Genomic DNA, 15,640 nt, shown 5'->3' on the forward strand with positions numbered 1-15,640 from the left:
TCTTTTTAATTTCATAAACATCCAGTGCAGATTGGGATGTTTTTAGTTTAGTGTTCATATTTATAAACTAAAATATTTTTTTCTTTTTATATCTACGGGATGCTTTAGATGTTCAGTGGTATGTATTGTGTATGGACAATGGATATTTAACAACTATAATATATTTTTTTCCAATGAGTGTTTTTCATTTCATTCATTGGTCCATACACATTGCAACATTTTTTGTTTTAATCTGACTGCGATCCCATATGGACATGTGTTTTGTGTATGTAGACATGTTGAAGAATAGGTGCCTGTTGGATTCACCATACAAACATACTGCAATATAGCAATATAGACATCGGTAAGATACATAATAACTTTGACACCTTCACATTCTCATGTCTACTCACTATATCCTAACATGTCAATATGGGAATTCTGGAATAAAATTGTAGTTATTACCATTTTTTCGTTAAATCCGGGATATTTAATTAATTTACTTTTTTGAATTTTTGAACTTTTCGGTTCTTTTTATTATGCCCGAGATTTTTCTGTTTGTGGTCACAGCTATTTAAGACACCTGTACAACTTTGTTGGTGTCACAGCCTGGTTTATGTGCCAGTTAGGATATTTATGTCCTCCTATATACTATATACATGTGCCCAATACCTAGGGTTGAAACAGAATTACGACCGTTTTACTGGCCCCGGTTTTTCCCTCCTAGCATGCGCTATTGGCTCATCAACAGTTTAATTTACGACCATCGGCTAATCAATAGCCCAATTTACGAGCATATATAGGTGTCATTTCTTGTACCTTTTTCGATTTCATCCTGTCCCATCCTTTCACCATGTTTTATTAACTTATTAATTTGTTTGGTGACAAATATGTTTGGGTATTTTACGAGTAAATAATACATGATATAAAATACAAGGTTTAGAAAATAAAATACAAAATAAAAAACATTAGAGGTGGTAGAGGGATTATTCAACTAAGGCTTTTTTCTACATTCACTTTTATGTTCCTTCAATTATTGAACTATGGAGGTACACGTATACACATATATATATATATATATATATATAGTTAATGTGGTAGGTTTGCCTACCCCCTCTTTTTCCACTTTTTGCATTTATTGCGGTTGGTGTTGTGCTCTTTTCACAACATCACATATTTATAGTTTATTTTTATTTGTTTAATTTTTCACATGACACTACTAATCACAAATGTTTTCACTTGTTCATATTATTATTCACCATATCATTTGAGTTTTTTCCCCATTTATTTCTTTTTGCACTTCTTAGACTATTTAGGTTTAATTACCACTACCTGTGCCATTGGCTATGGCTACATATATTAATCACGGTAGATGTATACACATGATATTCACCTAAACAGGATACATATTGTTGTTTTTCACATAATGGCGTTTCACATTTAATAAGTAGTGGAGAAACCCCTACCTGTATTCACAAACCATATTTATTTTCAAACTTACTCTATGTATGTATTTAATTATTTTTGTGGTTGCCTGTATTAATTTATATGTAACATATATCTATTCTTGCATTGTGGTTTTATTATTTATAACCTTAGTCTATTCCTTTTAATACATTTTGATCACCTGCGACCTGCTCTATAAAATAGAAGGTCTTCATGACCTCCACTACAGCAGGTGTTTATTAGTCCAGATTGGAGTGCTTTGGCAGTCCTTAATTGCATTTTCAATTTCACCTGTTTTTGATCACATGTCTGGAAAGGATTGATATATGTATTAGAGGTTCATTTTATGAAAAATAAGCTACAAGTAAACACTGAAGTTAGTGTGAAACGCGTCAGCTGTCCTAGGTTCCGTTGCTGTGACTTGTAGTGCATGTTTCTAGTTTTTTTACATTAAAGTTACGTTGGATTGGAGTGCGGCTGTCCTGATCATCTTTTGTTCTTATAATCTTTGTGACCCTGGTAGTTCCGCCACTGGTGCCAGTAGTTTTTTTATTTTTGTTTTATTTTTTTACCATTTTACTTTATTTTAATTTTTTTTACAAATTTATGTGAAATATCACACTTTTGAGACAAAGAAATGGACTTGAGGACACATTCATCAACCCCCTTTTATGCAATCTCAGCTGCACAGAATGAACAGGGGTAGCTTGTACGGACCTTCCTGTTTATTCATAAACGGAGGCATAGTAAACACAGTTTACTTTGGTTCAGCTATGAATGAATAAACAAAAAAAAGTGAGTGATCGGTATCATTCACTTAGTCAAGACTCCATCCTGACAGATTCTCTGTAGCAGCAAGCGAGAGGTAGGACGAGGAAACCCAGCAGCACTGTGGGGACAATGGGGGCCAGGAGACAGCACACAGGAGCCCAGGGCAGCTGAATAACAATAGGGAGGTGGCAGGAGCAGCATTTGGATGAACCAATGTCCTCCATTTCGCTTCTGCAGCTGCTGAATGTATGCGGAAGGGAGCAGAGGAGAAGCGGGAATTCATTAGCTACATGGAGGATTGGCTCCTCTGTATGCCCCTGCCCCCGCCACTCCCCTATCTAGGCATACAGGGAGGCTGTGTGGACCTCCTGGTATCCCCATGGGGCCAGGTCGCAATGGCTACCCATGCAACCCCTGTAGGTACGCCCCTGGGCAGTGCATTTCACAGGGGATTGGGCTGAAACTAATAAATTGACTTAATTTTACTGCAATGCTCACTTTAGGTCACGCTGAGGAATCAGAAACTATGTCACTCGAAATAATAACAGAGATGGATTCATTCTTTAATATAGTTTATTTTGAAAAAGGAAAGGAAAACATCAGATCAGACTGTCATATATATCCAATCGCGCCCTCAAAATAATAAGTAGGTAAAAAGAAAGATAAAGAAATAAGAATTATCACTATAGGATAAATGTAAACCACCATGAAACCAGAGGACGCCAAAATTAGCTCCCCTATTCCTAACCAAGCCAATCAAAATACCAATCAAATGGGAAAACAATTCAGAAATATTATTTTGTATTTTTAAATGTAATTGCAAACAATAGCATGATCCGATGTACATTTAATCATTATATATATGTTTACAAATGTGTGAACTTTTCTATACGTGTTCCATCAAATTCCCATTGTGTCCTGTAGTGATGTCGCCTTCCTTCCAGAACCGGTAGATTTTCTCTTTGTGACATCAGTTGCTCATCTATTGAACTGTAATCAGAGAGAGGTCAATGTCAGCAAATAATAAAACCATATTTAAATAATACCTAGCCCTTATTCTTTCATACTTTCTCATTGATCTATAACAAAAAAACATAACAGAAATACATTTACATGGATTTGTATATCCAGTATCAATGGTGTATACTCAAAAAAAATCTGCCCATACAATAAACGATGATTTTTTGAACATTGTTGGTTGATTGCTTGTTGGTCTTTATTTTGATACGCTGAATTTTATTAACAGATTTTAATATCACTAGAGGTCATGTGAATATCATGTCTGCTTAAAGCGGATGTCCGCTGAAAAAAAAAAATTAAAAGCCAGCAGCTTCAAATACTGCAGCTGCTGACTTTTAATATCAGCACACTTACCTGTCCTGGAGTCCAGCGCCGTCCGCAGCAGAGGACGAGCGATCCCTCGTCACTCTGCTGACCCCCCGCCATCCTTGGTGAGGGAACCAGGAAGTGAAGCGATCCGGCTTCACTGCCCGGTTCCCAACGGCGCATGCGCGAGTCGCGCTGCGCCGTGCTGACTGGCTCCCGCTTTGTTCTGGGAGCCGAGTGTTTCCCAGAAAACAATGGGGGGGGGGGCACGGGATCTGACAGTCTACCCGCAGACTGTGTGGCCGGAAGTGGGTGCAAATAGCTGTCTTTAGACAGGTATCTGCACCCCCTCCCCCCTGAAAGGTGTCAAATTGACACCGGAGGGGGGGAGGGTTCCGATGAGCCGGAGTTCCACTTTGAGGTGGAGCTCCGCTTTAAAGGAGGACTATAGAGGGTTTTGGTCAATTGTATTTTTGTTTCTTTTGTATTGTTTTTTTTTGTAGGAAATCTTTTTTTTACATATAAACATTCAATATACTGTATGCTGTTTCTAATTTTCAGTGCTTGCTGGGTCATCTAATAGGAAAGTCTAGCATCAGTTCTGTACTTCATAGTTGTAATTGAAGATGATTTAGCTTTGTATCTAACCGGAGATCCTGCTATTAAATCTTTTCTTACACCACAGCAGTGTTATATTTCTTTATGCAATATGTTTTTTCATTAAGCTCACTGCGTTTTACAAAAAAAGTGACCTCTATTATCTTATAACGTCCATTGCTGATATTATATATACGCAGATAGAACTGAGCTACTTACAGAAGGTGTAAGAGACTTGGAAGCCCTTTGCCTGGGTAGACTTGTCACTGTGGAATACGAGAACCATAGAGTTGCCTTTGGAGTAATACACAGGGATGGTGCGATCCCCACAGAATGGACCCATTTGTGTACCATCCATGAAGAGTGTTAGATAGTCGTACATACACATAATGGAAGACTCTAAATGGAAGTCACTTATGGTCAGAGCAATCTGAAATAGAAATACAATTATTACTAACATGACAGTGTTGTGTTCATACAACAAACAAATAATTTTTATTGCATAAAAGTGAGTGAATATATTGGTTCTTACAATTCATTGATGTTACAGTCTACCTGAAATAGTATTTGCAATTAAAGCCACATTAAACCCAAGAGCAAAACATTGTTTATATTGCGGATAACCAATTTTTACATGTGATGGCTGCTTTTGTTTTTATTTTTTAGGCTTTCTTCAATGATCATTTAGTGATCCAGCCAGCAAGTCTGTTGTTTTTCAAAAGCACAAGCTATCCAGCAGAATTTATCAGTTTACATGGATAAGCCAAATTATTCAACACTGACAGGGGTGCTTAAAATGACCAGCTTTATTTATTCATGTAAAACCTTTATCCCAAAAGAAAAAAAAACTGCTGTAACTGATAATAAAATGTGAGCTGGAATTTGGATTCAACATGTGTATTTAAATCTGCTAATACATTTAATGCTCCCCTCCCCCAACCTGAGGTTGATGCTGATTGTTGTGCCTCTTGTTCTCATTCATCCAGAGTAGAGTCTCACTAATACAGGAGGCGTGTTACTGGTCAGATCACCAGGTGAAAATGAGGAAACGCCAAAGAAAAAGGATGCAGCCACCACATCTAGTGATTGCTAATATGAAAAAAATGAATTGTTTGTTTTAAGAGTTTTATGTCACTTTAGGGGTGATACTGCACATAAAAGGCAGTGCTTAGGAATCTTGTTGGAAAAAGGAAGTCCTTTCTATTCCTGCAGTGTAATGGTCACCAATCTACAATTTACGGACAAGGAAGGAAAATCCAGAGCTGGGAGATCTTCTGTGCTCCTCCTACATTACTGGCTGATTTCTTTGTCATTCACCGGTCTACAATAGACTCAAGAAACTGATCAGCCCCCTCCCTTCCTCTCCCCTGTGCTCCTGTTACTCTCAATCAGGATGGCAGAAATGAGTCCAGTGCTGCAAAGTCAAGTAAATCGTTATAAACCACTTACAAATGTCACACCACCAGTTCTCAGCCAGCTTCACAAATTACCACCAACACTTCCTGTCATCACTGGGAAAAGATCCAGAACGTCTTGGTGGTAGATAATCTTAGAGAAATCTACATTAGATTTGCCATCAGACATGTATTGTAATGCCCTAAACAATACATTTCGTTTCCATTCAATCAGGTAGGCCCTGGTGAACACTGGTAAATTCAAAGGGGGTTGTACATTCAGATTGTAATGAGTCTGTACAACATTACATTTAATATGTGTGACAATTTTAGAGAATGAGGAAGTCCAATAATTAGGGAGAATTATGAAGGCATCTTGTTTTACCTTATTTCCAACAGGAGCTGTGATGGTGAAGTTACAATCCATGTTTGGACTGTAGTTCCCTGGGTATCCCGGAGATGTGAAGCTGCCTTGAGAGTTAAAGAAGGATCCTCCACACTTCACTGTAAGAATATCGATATAATCAATATAGTAAGGAGATTTATAATAGTATATGACATCATTTTATGTTTATGTGTATACTGTATATACATAGTTCATCCTCCCTTTTCGAAGTTCCAAGTTCCTCTTAGGCTAGGACCCCACTCTCCAACCCTCAATGAAGAGCTCAGATGTAGAGATGGCCTACACAGGCACCAAATGCTGCTTCAGGGCAGGAATGGGAGAGAGTCACACGTTCTGCCTTACCCAGAAGAGTTTCACAGAGCACTAGTTAGAAAACAGGAGTGTCCTATGAAAATAAATAACTGTAGTGGAGGTGGGTGGGCTACCATACAAACCTAATATTTTGTCCTAAATGGTATAAGTACAGATGCTGTAAAATCTATCCATATTGTTCCCCCCACTGCACTGCTTGGGTTACACGCATCTTTAGTCTAGAAGGTGATACATAAGTTGAAATGCTTATCTTATTTATCCCTCCCACAGGCTTCCTCCATGCTGTACTACTGGTCCCTGAAGCTGCTTCTTGTTGCCATTCTCCTGGCTTTAGACTCTCAGATGTCATCAAATACAACACAGGATCAGCAGTCATGCATTGTACATGAACTTGTTGAGGGCTCGCCCACATACTGGGACATTGGAGAGCATAGATGACCACCGGCTGCCAGGGTAATTTTTTGAACTTTGCCAATCTGCCCTAAGCAAAGCAAGCATTTAACCAATGCAGTGCTGGGGAAAAGAAAGTCTGGTCACTGCACTCCACACTGGAGAATTTTGGATGATATTGTCAACCGCAAAGAAGTCCATAGGAATTTAACAACTTCTTAGGCCCCATACACACGAGAGGATTTATCCGCGGATACGGTCCAGCGGACCGTATCCGCGGATAAATCCTCTCGAGGATTTCAGCAGATTTCTATGCGATGGCATGTACACACCATCGCATTGAAATCCGCGCCGAAATCCTCTGGCGATGACGTGTCGCGCCGTCGCCGCGATTATGACGCGGCGACGGGCGCGACACTGTCATATAAGGAATTCCACGCATGCGTCAAATCATTACGACGCGTGCGGGGAATCCCTTTGGACGGATGGATCCGGTGAGTCTGTACAGACGAGCGGATCCATCCGTGGGATCCGATTCCAGCAGATAGATATTCTGTGCATGTCGACAAATATTTATCTGCTGGAATTCGGAAATATCCGCGGATAAATATCCGCCGGAGTGTACACACCATAGAATCTATCCGCTGAAACCCATTCGATGGGATTTATCTGCGGATAGATTCTATCGTGTGTATGGGGCCATAGTTTCGCAGAAGGGCAGACAGCAGTGATATACCACAAGAAAGAAGAATTTATACAGTATCTGATCCAAAATAAGCCATAGAGGTAATTGTTATCACTCTTAAAGTTGACCAACATACACATTGAACAATCTAACTGGAAAATGTAATTGTATATACTAAGAAACTGCATGGATTACCTCAAAGGTTGCAAACAGAGGTTATATGGCATCAAACTGTTGTGCCAATAGTTCCTCCTTGGGAGGGATCTCCTCTGTATCTATGATTCTTCAGTATCTTTCTTTACCAATAAAATAAATCAGCATACCTGAGCTATATGAAGCTTGGAAGCCGACCCCAGAAACAGCCCCGTCACTGACAAACTGGACCAGCATCTGGCTTGTGGAAGCGATGATTGGAGGGATGGTTTGACTTCCGCATATTTTATCCAACAACACAGGAGAGTTCTTAGAGGGACCGTCATAGATCCTCATGTAGTCTGAGTCACAGTTAGGAGTGGATTGGATATTAAAGGTACTGAATTTCAATGAAGCCTAAAAAGTGACACAAGGAAAATGTATTATCTACAGTAAACCCCAAACTTCCCATACTTGTAACTGCAAACTGGGTTAATATGTAATTCCAATATGATGCAATCAATTGCTATATTAATGCTTGAACAGTCCTTCAGAGAAAAAAAAAACACAAGAATATGTAGGATTCTAATTTCTGTTAAAAGATCTTGCAGCTATAGACATTTCTATCTACGATATTTGTGTATTTTCCATTGATTTTCCAGTTAACAGAACTCTTCTGCTCCCTCTGATTATTTGTTGCTTGTGGTTTGTTTAGGGAAACCAATAAGCTTAAACAAGACACATTTGGGGGGGGGGGGAAGAATTTTTTAACAGAAGTCTTTCGTTTTATGCTATATTGAGTTAAGTCAAAGAAACCTGAGACTGTGGATATTGCAATACTGTTACTATTGGTAACATACTTGTAAGAACCAGAGCCACAAATTAATCCAAAACCCCTTTTGTTCCTGCTAAACCCCCATTCCTACAATGACCTCACCATCAGATGTGGGGTAAAAGAAATCTGGCACATTTGCTTCCAGCAATGACGTGGGCCATAATGAAGGGAAGTATTATTCCAACATATGGAGCAATTGGTGGTTGAAGCAGAGTATGAGGTTTAGAGGCATTTACATCTTAAACGACCTTCTCTATACCCCCGTCTCTGCCATAAAGTCAAACCACCGCAATGGCTCCACTTCAATGTACAAAGGTACAAAAGTGTGATGTTCAGGTAGGGAGTATTTGGACCTATTGCGTGGCTCTATACTAGTCAAGTCTCTATTTTTATGAATGTAAAATGTAGGTGGTGTACAAAACAATCTTCAGATGGCAGTTCATTTTCACAGCTAGGTTGCTAGACATTTAGGGTCACATTTTGCATCTCTACATTTCTGTTTCCTCACCTTCCCTGATGGAACTCTGATCAACCAAACGCAGTCACCATTATTAGGATAAGCAGAGGGATAGTTGTCAGAAGTGAAAATTCCTGTCTTATTATTAAGCAAAGTCGCACAGACACCTGAGAAGGGAGAAATAGACATATAAATTATATTTAGTTATTGGAGGATTAGACTGATAATAATAATATTAATAATATATTGGTGGGAAACAGGGGAAGGGGTATTGACCTTCTATTAGATTAAAACTGCTGGAATTTTGAACTTAAAATCAAATGAACCTTGAGTTTAACCCCTTTACATCGAAGATAAAAGATCCTTATTGCCTCAATGCCGTGTCAGGGCAAATTGAGCCTTCTTTTCATGGTAAAAACTACATTTCCTGATATTTAACTTTTTTTCAATGAAAACTGGCCAAATTGTAAGCAATATAATTTTTTTTTAATCTAGCTATATCGTTCTTAAATGACAATAAATAAATAACCCAAATTGAATTTGAGATGCATAGGGATACCACATATGTGTACATTATTTATTGTGTACACCCATAGTAGGGGCCAGACACCACAGTGCACATTTTGGGTTAGATTCACTTAGATCAGCAGATCAGCAGATCTGCGTGATCTATGTGATTTAAGATACGCTGCCGCAAGTTTGAGAGGCAAGTGGGTAATTCACAAACCACTTACCTCCATTCTTGCGGCGGCGGATCGTAAATCAACCGGCGGAATTCTAATTCCGCGGCTAGGGGGAGTGTACTATTCAAATCAGGCACGTCCCTGCGCCGATTTAAATGAGCATGCGCAGTCCGTGAATTTTCCCGGCGTGCATTGCTCCCACTGACGTTGCTAGGACGTCAGTGGTTTCGACGCTTACGTAAACGACGTCCATCCGTATTCAAGAACGACTTACGCAAACGATGTAAAAAAATTCAAAATCGATGCGGAACGACGGCTATACTTAACATTGGCTGCGCCTCGTAGAAGCAGGGGTAAGTATATGCCGGGAAAGCCGCTACGGAAACGTCGTAACAACACTGCGTCGGGTCCGCGTACTTTCGTGAATTGGCGTATCTCGCTGATTTACATATTTCTCATCGTAAATCAGCGGGAACGCCCCCTGCGCCATTTTTAAATTGCAGATAAGATCCGACGGTGTAACACAGTTACACCTGTCGGATCTTAGTCATATGTATGCGTAACTGATTCTATGAATCAGGCGCATAAATACGACCAGTGTAAGACACAGATACGACGGCGTATCAGGAGATACACCGTCGTATCTCTCTCTCTCTGAATCTGGCCCTTTGTGGGGTTTTTTTTGTCAAAATTTTTCAAAACTGTAAAAATTCACTTAAAGTGCAATCATAAAAAAGTATAATTTCTAATGTTTTTAACCCATGAAATTGGAATGTACAGAAACTTACTGCATTGATAAAGTCGGTTAATTTTAGTGACATCCAAGACGCTCAGTCCAATTGTCTGCCCAATAGGCACATTGGGGTCAGGCTTGGGGACGATTGTGGGTTTGTTTGAAGTGTTGGTGAATGCATAGCTGGAAAATGTTGAATAGAGAAAAAATCGACATATTACCATTAAAATATTCTATAGTTTATCGGTAATTCACCAGCTAACACAAAAGCCATGACTTACGCATCATAATGCATCACTGAACCGTAATCATATGGACTGCCCAGGTTATTGGTGTCCGCTTTAGCAAAATTACCCAATTTTCCTGTAACAAGAAAAAAGCAGTGGTAATGTCTCTTCTTTGAAAACTTGACTGAATTTGCTTTGTGTAAATGTCTGCAGTACCTTTAGGGATATACTGGAAATTGATGTCAACATAATTGTCACGGTCACTTCTTACATGCTCATGGTAGAAGCCCAGGGCATGTTCTAGTTCATGTTGTATAATCCCCCTGTAGATGCAGCCTCCACCCAATGAAACTGTCTGGCTTCCACCAGTTCTTCCAAGATATGAGTAACAGCTAGAAATTGTAGATATACAGTTCAAAGGAGTTATGCTTTAATACCATGTGGGAGCCTAAGACAATAGTTTTAATAGAAACAATGATTGAATCTGAACTACAGAAAGAAAACAATCAATATCTGTTTGTGCTGGTTTTATTTTCATTGTGAAATTTTAAGTGGAATCCATTGAGTCTGTTGACACTAAGCCCCACTCCCTCTAGGTCACTTCCATTTTTCTACTATATACTCAATGTTAGCAGCGCCAGGATAAATATCTTATGTCCCTGTGCTATTTCTGCTAGGTACACAAAAAAATTAGACAACCAAGAAGCACCTTGTTGTTGGCTTGTGACTGTCACATGTATTTTCATTTTTTTTGGAGGAAATTCAAAAGAGAATCCATCATGCACAAATAGGTGCCGTAAAGTCTAAGGTGTTTATGTTTTAGATGCTCCCTACTGTGAAAAACTATGATAGACAATAGACAACCTTACCCATCACCAGGAGTGATGTTGATGTAATCATCTTCTGTTGTAAGAGGCACAAACTTCACACAAGTCAATGTTTCAAACTCGGCCATGGCGAGCACAATACTGTTCAGGTCACTGGCACCTGGAAACAGAGATAGAAGGTTGGGTTTCTACAAATAACAAATAGCAATAAATACTTCAATGCAAGAGAAAATAGAGGGAACTCACTGTAGCGGGAATCTATGGTGTAGGGAACAGAAACACTACCACTATCACTTTTAGGCCAAAGGCAAGAAGGACAGTTCATGGCACTGCGCTCATTCTGTACCAGCACATCGCCTCCATACATGGGTGTTTTGCTATCTGAAAATACAGAAAATTATAGTTAATACACTATAATGCATTGCATTTAAGCTGCCCATACACTGTGAACTGGCTGAACTTTGCTATGTGGGTGGCTATGTCATTTCCCTCTCATCTGACATCTTTTGATTGAAAAATGGATGGATCCAAACAGAACGTTTTAGAACTAACAGCGGCTGCATCTAATCATGATGCAGTATAGTACAGTGTTGGGGTATAAAACAGAATAGAATAGGCACAGTTGGAATCTGTGCATCTGGAGAAACATGTTAGATATTTTCATGCAGTCCAAATTCCCAGCTTTACTCAGTTCTGTGACCCAGCACAGCCCTGTTTGGCAGGGGAGGAGACGTGATTTTGCCCTGCTGCAGTGAAGTTGGACTCTTGAATCTTCCCATGCAGGACACAGCAGAAAGCGAGCCCCCGAGTAGAGCCGTCCTACTGTGGGGGGCAGAACTTAGAAATGCCCGGGAAGATGCTAAGCTTAGCTGAACCCCTTCCCACTGGGCAACCAAAACAAACTAACTAGCTAATCTGTAAGCACCTGATTCCACACAGCCCTGTTTGGCAGGGAGGAGACCTGATTTTGCTCTGCTGCAGTGAAGTAACACTTACAGGTATGATAGTCTCATGTCTCTGTCACTCTGCTCTCTCCTCCTATTACAATGGAGCACTCACTACAGTACAGCTAACATACTCCTTGTGCTTCTTCTCCCACCTCTAGTCTGATCTCTACAATGAAGGTACTTACATCACTTGTATTTAACCACTTAAGCCCCGGACCATAATGCTGCCTAAAGACCCAAGGTGTTTTTACAGTTCGGGACTGCGTCGCTTTAACAGACAATTGCGCGGTCGTGCGACGTGGCTCCCAAACAAAATTGGCGTCTTTTTTTCCCCACAAATAGAGCTTTCTTTTGGTGGTATTTGATCACCTCTGCGGTTTTTATTTTTTGCGCTATAAAAAAAAATAGAGCGACAATTTTGAAAAAAATTCAATATTTTTTACTTTTTGCTATAATAAATATCCCCCAAAAACATATATAACATTTTTTTTTTCCTCAGTTTAGGCCGATACGTATTCTTCTACCTATTTTTGGTAAAAAAAAATCGCAATAAGTGTTTATCGATTGGTTTGCGCAAAATTTATAGCGTTTACAAAATAGGGGATAGTTTTATTGCATTTTTATAAAAAAAAAAATGTTTACTACTAATGGCGGCGATCAGCGATTTTTTTCGTGACTGCGACATTATGGCGGACACTTCGGACAATTTTGACACATTTTTGGGACCATTGTCATTTTCACAGCAAAAAATGCATTTAAATTGCATTGTTTACTGTGAAAATTACAGTTGCAGTTAGGGAGTTAACCACAGGGGGCGCTGTAGGAGTTAGTGTTCCCTTAGTGCAGTGTTTCTCAATTCCAGTCCTCAGGCCCCCCCAACAGGTCAGGTTTTCAGGATTTCCATTTTTTTGCACAGGTGATTTGATCAGTTTCACTGCCTTAGCAATCACCACAGCCTTTTCATCTGAGGGAAATCCTGAAAACCTGACCTGTTGGGGGGGCCTGAGGACTGGAATTGAGAAACACTGCCTTAGTGTGTGTTTACAACTGTAGGGGGGTGTGGCTGTAGGAATGACGTCATCGATCGAGTCTCCCCTATAAAGGGATCACTCGATCGATGCAGCGCCATAGTGAAGCACGGGGAAGCCGTGTTTACATACGGCTCTCCCCGTTCCTCAGCTCCGGGGAGCGATCGCAACGGAGCGGCTATAAACAAATAGCCGCGCCGTCGTCACGGATCGCTCCCCGAGGGGACCCGACCGCCGCAAGTCGCGGGGGGGGGTCCCGATCGGACCCCCCACCCACGTCTAGGCAGGGACGTACAGGTACGCCAATGTGCCTGTACGTGCCATTCTGCCGACGTACATATACATGCGGCGGTCGGGAAGGGGTTAAAAGAGTACAATTAAGATATAGTAAGGAATACAGAGCTGCAATAATTTATATATTTTTTTTATCTACCTGGAGTTCAGCTTTAATTGTAGATTTAGAACTAGAAATTACAACAGAAGAATACACAGTTTTACTAGAGTTATTAATGCGATATTCTACTAAATTCCCAAACAAAGTGCAATTTCCAAAGTTTGCAAAGTGAACAGTCTATTTGCCTTTAATACATCAACCTCTCTATCTCACAAGTTTCACTGCAATGGTAGAAGTGAATAAAAATAACCCATCAGTCTTTTTAGAAATGAAATAGTGATTTTTAAAGACTCATTCAAAGATCTTGTACCCCAAGACAATAACGCCATATTTCTCCTCACACCCTATTGTTTAGTCCATCAGTGCATGATTTAAAGGATCCTGACACTCATAACTTTGTGCATTATAATTGGTTATTGTCTGTTCCATTGCCTGGATTTAGCACCATCATAATGCAGTAAAGAATCCTGTGGATTAGAATAATTACCTTTATTAGCTTTCAAAATCTTGCTGAAGATCCCTTGTGGCACTTCGGAGTCTTCACTCTTTGGGGCTGTGTATACAAAATACTGATTAGGCATATCTAGTGAAATAAAAAAAATTCAAGTGACTTAATTTTGTGTAAATATTGAACCCATTTTATAAATTGAATTATAAATTAATGGAAATATAGGGTAGCTCCACAAAGCTATCACTGATCTGTGAAACTTCTGGTTGGGAAATTCTTTAAGTCTTTGCCTTAATCACCATGATTATCATAAACACTGTCACCTAAGCAATAGGAGATGACGTTAAAAAATACCCTGTTGCCAAAGTCTAAAAAACATGCAGACGATTATATGTGCATTTAACATATTTTAGGAATGTCATTAAATGTAAAAAATCTCCCTTGTGTAAACAGCCAAAAGCTCGAAACTGCTGCTTGGATGTGATGTCATCAGCCCCAGCAGACTCAGAGATTTCACTCAAATGACACTTTATAATATTCCTCTTCACTCCTCCAACGGCAGCTAAATCAATGTTCATGGGGGGAGGTGAGGGGCAGAGATGCTGGGCCAGCACAGACAGTAATTGGACACTCCCAGAAGAGGGGAGGGCTAAGAGAAACAATGAGGGAGCAGGACTGTGCTAGTGAAGTGACTCTGAGAATAGTCAAAATGTATTTGCAAGTTCAAAGTCACATTGCAGGTGAATAAAAAATAATTTATGGAAAGGAAAATACTGCAAGAAAGTGACCTCTATTATCTTATAACGTCCATTGCTGATATTAGATATAAGCAGATAGAACTGAGCTACTCACAGAAGGTGTAAGAGACTTGGAAGCCCTTTGCCTGGGTAGACTGGTCACTGTGGAATACGAGAACCATAGAGTTGCCTTTGGAGTAAAGCACAGGGATGGTGCGATCCCCACAGAATGGACCCCTTTTTGTACCATCCATGAAGAGTGTTAGATAGTCGTACATACAGAAACTGGAAGACTCTAAATGGAAGTCACTTATGGTCAGAGCAATCTGAAAAAGAAATACAATTATGACTAACATGACAGTGTTGTGTTCATACAACAAACACACAATTTTATATAGCATTAAAGTAAGTATTTTGGGCCAAATCCACAGACATGCAGCCTAACTTAACTTTTCAGAGTTAAGTTACACTGCCGCAATTTTCCGAAGTTAAGTACCGATCCTCAAAGCACTTACCCGGAAAATTGCGGCAGCACAACTTAACTCCGTCCATCGTAAGGCGTTCCTAGTTTAAATGGGCGATTCCCATTTAAATTAGGCGCGCTCTCGCGCCGGATGTACTGCGCATGCGTGTGACGTCATTTTTCCCGACGTGCAGCGTGCGAACGTAATTTACGCCGGGCTTTGTGGATTGCGACGGGACAATAAAGTTGCGACGGGTGAAAAAAAAAATTGCGCGCCGGGAAAAAAAATTCAAATTTAAAAAAAAATTGCGGCGATCGAAAAAAAGGTCTGGTTTTACATGGTGTACTAACTTTACACATTGTAAAACCAGCCCTAATTTTACGTGTGCAAATCGTAACTTGCGCAGAAAACACAAAGCTTAA

The 15,640-nt window shown here is 39.9% G+C and overlaps 1 protein-coding gene across 1 annotated transcript in view; it reads right to left on the bottom strand.

Moving 5' to 3' along the window:
• Positions 1 to 2,830: 2,830 nt before the first annotated feature.
• Positions 2,831 to 15,640, bottom strand: part of LOC120920692 (cubilin-like) — a 135,643-nt gene continuing 122,833 nt past the window's right edge. The window contains exons 25-36 of the mRNA XM_040332905.1: positions 14,870 to 15,080; positions 14,057 to 14,122; positions 11,447 to 11,581; positions 11,243 to 11,360; positions 10,590 to 10,765; positions 10,428 to 10,509; positions 10,202 to 10,329; positions 8,782 to 8,897; positions 7,630 to 7,855; positions 5,899 to 6,017; positions 4,339 to 4,549; positions 2,831 to 3,186 (exon numbers count right to left, since the gene is read on the bottom strand). Coding sequence (XP_040188839.1) covers positions 3,179 to 3,186; positions 4,339 to 4,549; positions 5,899 to 6,017; positions 7,630 to 7,855; positions 8,782 to 8,897; positions 10,202 to 10,329; positions 10,428 to 10,509; positions 10,590 to 10,765; positions 11,243 to 11,360; positions 11,447 to 11,581; positions 14,057 to 14,122; positions 14,870 to 15,080 — 1,596 coding nt within the window. The 3' untranslated portion in view covers positions 2,831 to 3,178. The remainder of the gene's footprint in view (positions 3,187 to 4,338; positions 4,550 to 5,898; positions 6,018 to 7,629; positions 7,856 to 8,781; positions 8,898 to 10,201; positions 10,330 to 10,427; positions 10,510 to 10,589; positions 10,766 to 11,242; positions 11,361 to 11,446; positions 11,582 to 14,056; positions 14,123 to 14,869; positions 15,081 to 15,640) is intronic.

This window comes from Rana temporaria, chromosome 13 (assembly GCF_905171775.1).
Source record: "Rana temporaria chromosome 13, aRanTem1.1, whole genome shotgun sequence".
NCBI classification, from domain to species: Eukaryota; Metazoa; Chordata; class Amphibia; order Anura; family Ranidae; genus Rana; species Rana temporaria.